We start from the raw sequence: 4307 nt of genomic DNA on the forward strand, positions 1-4307 counted from the left end.
AAACCCCCAACTATGTGTTAATTTTTTCTCATCTCGTGATTCCCTTTAACATTAAACCGCTCTTTCTCTCTTTAATTCAGCTACCACACTTCTCTTCTTCTTCTTCTTCTTTCTTCTTCTTCTTCTTCTTTCTTCTTCTTCTTCTTCTTCTTCTTCTTCCTTATTTTTCCAAATTCCAAACATTTCCCAACAATATGCTCTAATCCCAACCTCAATCTCTCTCTCTCTCTCTCTCTCTCTCTCTTATTTTTTTTAATTATTAAGGTCATAATCTCTCTAATTAAATTTTTTATTCATCTGTTTCAATCCTTATTGTTCAAGTAATAATTCAATTTAATTGAAGTTTTTTCTTGAAGGGGTGTGAGAGTTAAATGGGGAAGAAAGGAACTGGCTGGTTCTCCACTGTGAAGAAAGTCTTCAAATCCAACAATAATACTCCTTCCAAGGACTACTCACCTCACTCATTGCTCAACAAGGTTTCTTTTTTCTCCCTCTCTCTCTCTCTCTCATTATTTTCTTATAAATTATTTGTTAACTATGTATCTCCATTTTATTCCTCGTATTAATTAATTAATTAAAACTCCAACATACTTAGACATCACTTCTGTTGATTCATCTACATGTTAAGAAAAAATAAGTTGTTGTACAATAAACTTTTTCTTTTTAATCATAGATAGAAATACGCATAGAGATTAGTGTAGTTCGAGTAGTACGTACTGGTTAGTTTAAATTAATTAATACATAAAGATTTATGTTGGTCCTACACTAGTTAATAGGTAATTGTATTGGGAAATTTGGTAGCAATTTCAACCTTGGGATTTGTATTTTAGAGCTCAATTACTCTATTTTCATGATTCACTAGAGTGATAGATAAACATATAGGTTTGAAATTTATGAAATAATTTACTAATTAATTATATCTCCATCATCCAACTAAAAAGTTTTTAAAAACATACATATATAGTATGTATGTATGTGGGGTATGTACGTAGTAGCAAATAACTTTTTTGAGAGTGTTTTTTAGTAGTTGGGTTTGTGCTTTTCTTTTGCTTGAAGAAAAAGATGAAAACTTGATTGTTGATGAAGAAAAAGCCATTTTGAGAATAAAGGGGTTAGGGGAGAAAGGGCAATGGGAATAGAGAATATATATATAATAAATTAATCGATTGGTTGATTTATTTTATTTTGAAATTTACAGCCATGCATGAATAAGAAAGAAGGGAAGAAAAAGAAAATAAAGGTAGTGTGTTTTTGGTCCCCCATTGGGTAAGAAGAACTTAATTAGAAGGACCAAAATTAATAGTGAAGAACCCTAAAATGTAAATCATATATAATATTTATATTGTGTTGTGTCTCATAAATCTTATAAGCTTTATACATCTATCACTATCATTTATCTTCACCCATCATGTGCATGTTGGTGCTAGATCTCCATCATCTTTCATACACATTTTGTCCCTTTTCTTTCAAGCAATTTTGTGTTAATATATATATATATATATATACACACACACACAAGTGTATATATATGATGATGATGTTCCTTTTTTTCTTTTTCTCCCTTTTCATTTTCATAATTTGTTTTCTTTAATGAAGTTTGGGAAAAAAAAAAAAAAAGAAACTATTGGGAAAATATGGAGAATATTTGCAACTAGAATATAAGAAGCTTTAATTTTTCAAAAGGAATGTTCCTCATTTTCTATAACAAAAATTTATATTAATTATTATTTTAATCAATTTGTGCATAGTTTAATTGAGATAAAATATTTAAACTTTTTATCCAAACGTTTTAGAAGTTTATGATTCCTACACCCTATATATTGAAATAGAAACAACACTAACTAAATCTAGAAGGTTCTTGAACTAGTATCTCCATTATGACATAAATGTGTAAACTAAGTTTTTCTTTAGAATTACGTTGAAATATGTAAATTATGAATAAGTATCTAAATCTAGAAGTGTTCTGAAATTAAATTTTAACCATTATTCTAAGAGAATTTCTTTAGGTAAAATATAATCCGTAAAAACATTTAATTAGAATAATGTTTATAAAATTCAAGAAGAACGTAAGCTTGAAAAAATATATTTATTTAAGGTACCTTTATGAATAGAAATGGTAGCAAACAAAGCAAGAAAGACAAACTTCTCAAGTGAAAAGTGAGTAGTGAGTGAGGTTGGAGAGTGGAAAAAGTACATATTCTCTTTAAAGTATCCATAATTATCTTATCCTTTATCTTAGTGCATTCTAATTAATAAAAATTATTTTCTTCTAACTAATTCTCTTTCTTTCTTTTGTTTAAATTTCCCCAACATAGATGTGTGCGTGTGCGGTCATGTACTCATGTTCCTTTTAAAATGTATGTTTAAATAAATTTAATAATTTATATTTTTTTCGATGTCTTTTATCATATTAATGTAACGGAACCATAAGTGTCTATGATATTTCAATTAAAATTCTTTCATTTCGGTCTAGAAGTGTAACCTATATCTATTTGAACAAAATTTTGCAGAAGGAAAGTGCGAATGTGGAAAAATGGCAGCACAATGCTCCAGATGTTATATCATTTGAACAATTTCCAATAGAAAATTCGACAGAAATAACGAACAACGAAAGTGTTCAATCGACGCCAAGGATTGAAGGTCGAGATCATGCCATTGTTGTTGCTGCTGCGACTGCGGCAGCTGCAGAAGCTGCAGTTGCAGCTGCTGAGGCAGCAGCAAAAGTAGTTCGCTTGGCTGGCTATGGATGGAAATCTAGAGAAGATAGAGCAGCAACTCTTATTCAAGCTTATTATAGAGGCTACTTGGTAAGTAAGTGTGATGATGGGATTTTTTCAATTTAATTTCAACTTTATAATTAAGAAACGATCGGTTAATTACTTGATAACATAAAAAATTTATATTTATCTTTTAAGAGATGAAATTTACTAGCTATGAAGTAAGAATCCGTAGTAATTTAATTGGTTATGACTTATACTCTTTTAAACTTTAAATGCGTTAAAAGTTCAAATTTCTCTTACAATCTCATGCAAATATGTGTTATATGTTGTTGGTTATAGGCTCGACGAGCTCTTCGTGCTTTAAAGGGGCTAGTAAGATTGCAAGCATTGGTCCGAGGCCACAATGTTCGAAAGCAAGCACAAATGACAATGCGTTGCATGCAAGCTTTGGTGCGGGTGCAAGCAAGAGTTCGTGCTCGTAGGTTGCAATTGGCCAACCAAAATTATAATAAAAGAATTGCAGAACAAGAAAATGATGAAGATGAAGACGATGAAGAAGAAAAGTTATTGAAAAACAAATTAAAGAAATATGAGATGGAAAGTTGGGATGGTAGGGTTTTAAGTGTAGAGAAAATCAAAGAAAATTCTTCGAGAAAACGTGATGCCTTAATGAAAAGGGAAAGAGCTCTTGCTTACGCATATTCATATCAGGTTTGTCTCCAGACATATATATAGGTTTTTTTTTTTTTTCATTTGAACTTTTGATATCTTGAAAATGTTATATTCTTATAGCAACAACATCAAAGAAGACAAGATGAAGAAAGAATTTTACAATTGGGTGAAGATGTGAATGATTTAGGGTTTAGGCATGACAAGGGTGAATATGGTTGGAATTGGCTTGAGCATTGGATGTCTTCTCAACCATATAACAATGTTCGTCAATCCACAACACGTGAGTCTTATATCACACCTACCACCGCCACCACAGCCACAGATGACATGTCGGAAAAGACAGTTGAAATGGACCCAATTGCTTTGGCCCGACTAAATTTGGACCCTATCGACATAGGACGATCAGTAAGTGGTCCATACTCGTCTCGACAACCGATTTCAAAAAATATTCCAAGTTACATGGCCTCAACCCAATCTGCTAAGGCCAAGGTAAGAAACCAAGGCATGGTCAAACATCAAGGACCAAATTGGAACAAATCAATGAGAAGAAGATCAGTTTTCGGCTCGGGTTGTGACTCTTCGAGTTCGGGTGGAGGAACGATGGCCTACCAAGGTCAAAGAAGCCCAATCCTAATGAACAATGGGCCTCGCTTGTCTCCTATACACATAATGGGCTGTGGCCCAGACTACCCAGGAGGTGAAGATTGGGCCCTTCCACCCCTTGGTGTCAATAGTTGGAGAGCTGGTTTTGCTTGAATCACTTCATTTCTCATCTCTTGTATGTTTAATAAAGTGAATTATCAAACTTTGCCTGTTCATACTTTTCTATTTATTAACTTCAGAATTTGTGTTAAATTCACCTTATATACTTCAAAAAAAAATGTTCCCAATAACTTTATCATTTTTCAATTTTCA

The 4307-nt window shown here is 32.1% G+C and overlaps 1 protein-coding gene across 1 annotated transcript; it reads left to right on the top strand.

The window, feature by feature from the left end:
• LOC103504142 (protein IQ-DOMAIN 21) lies at positions 1-4307 on the top strand. Its single transcript, XM_008468608.3, has 5 exons — positions 1-264; positions 357-476; positions 2511-2807; positions 3060-3431; positions 3513-4307. The coding sequence occupies exons 2-5, from the start codon at positions 372-374 to the stop codon at positions 4146-4148; spliced, it is 1410 nt and encodes a 469-aa protein (XP_008466830.1). The 5' UTR covers positions 1-264; positions 357-371; the 3' UTR covers positions 4149-4307.

Source organism: Cucumis melo, chromosome 6, assembly GCF_025177605.1.
Source record: "Cucumis melo cultivar AY chromosome 6, USDA_Cmelo_AY_1.0, whole genome shotgun sequence".
NCBI lineage: Eukaryota > Viridiplantae > Streptophyta > Magnoliopsida > Cucurbitales > Cucurbitaceae > Cucumis > Cucumis melo.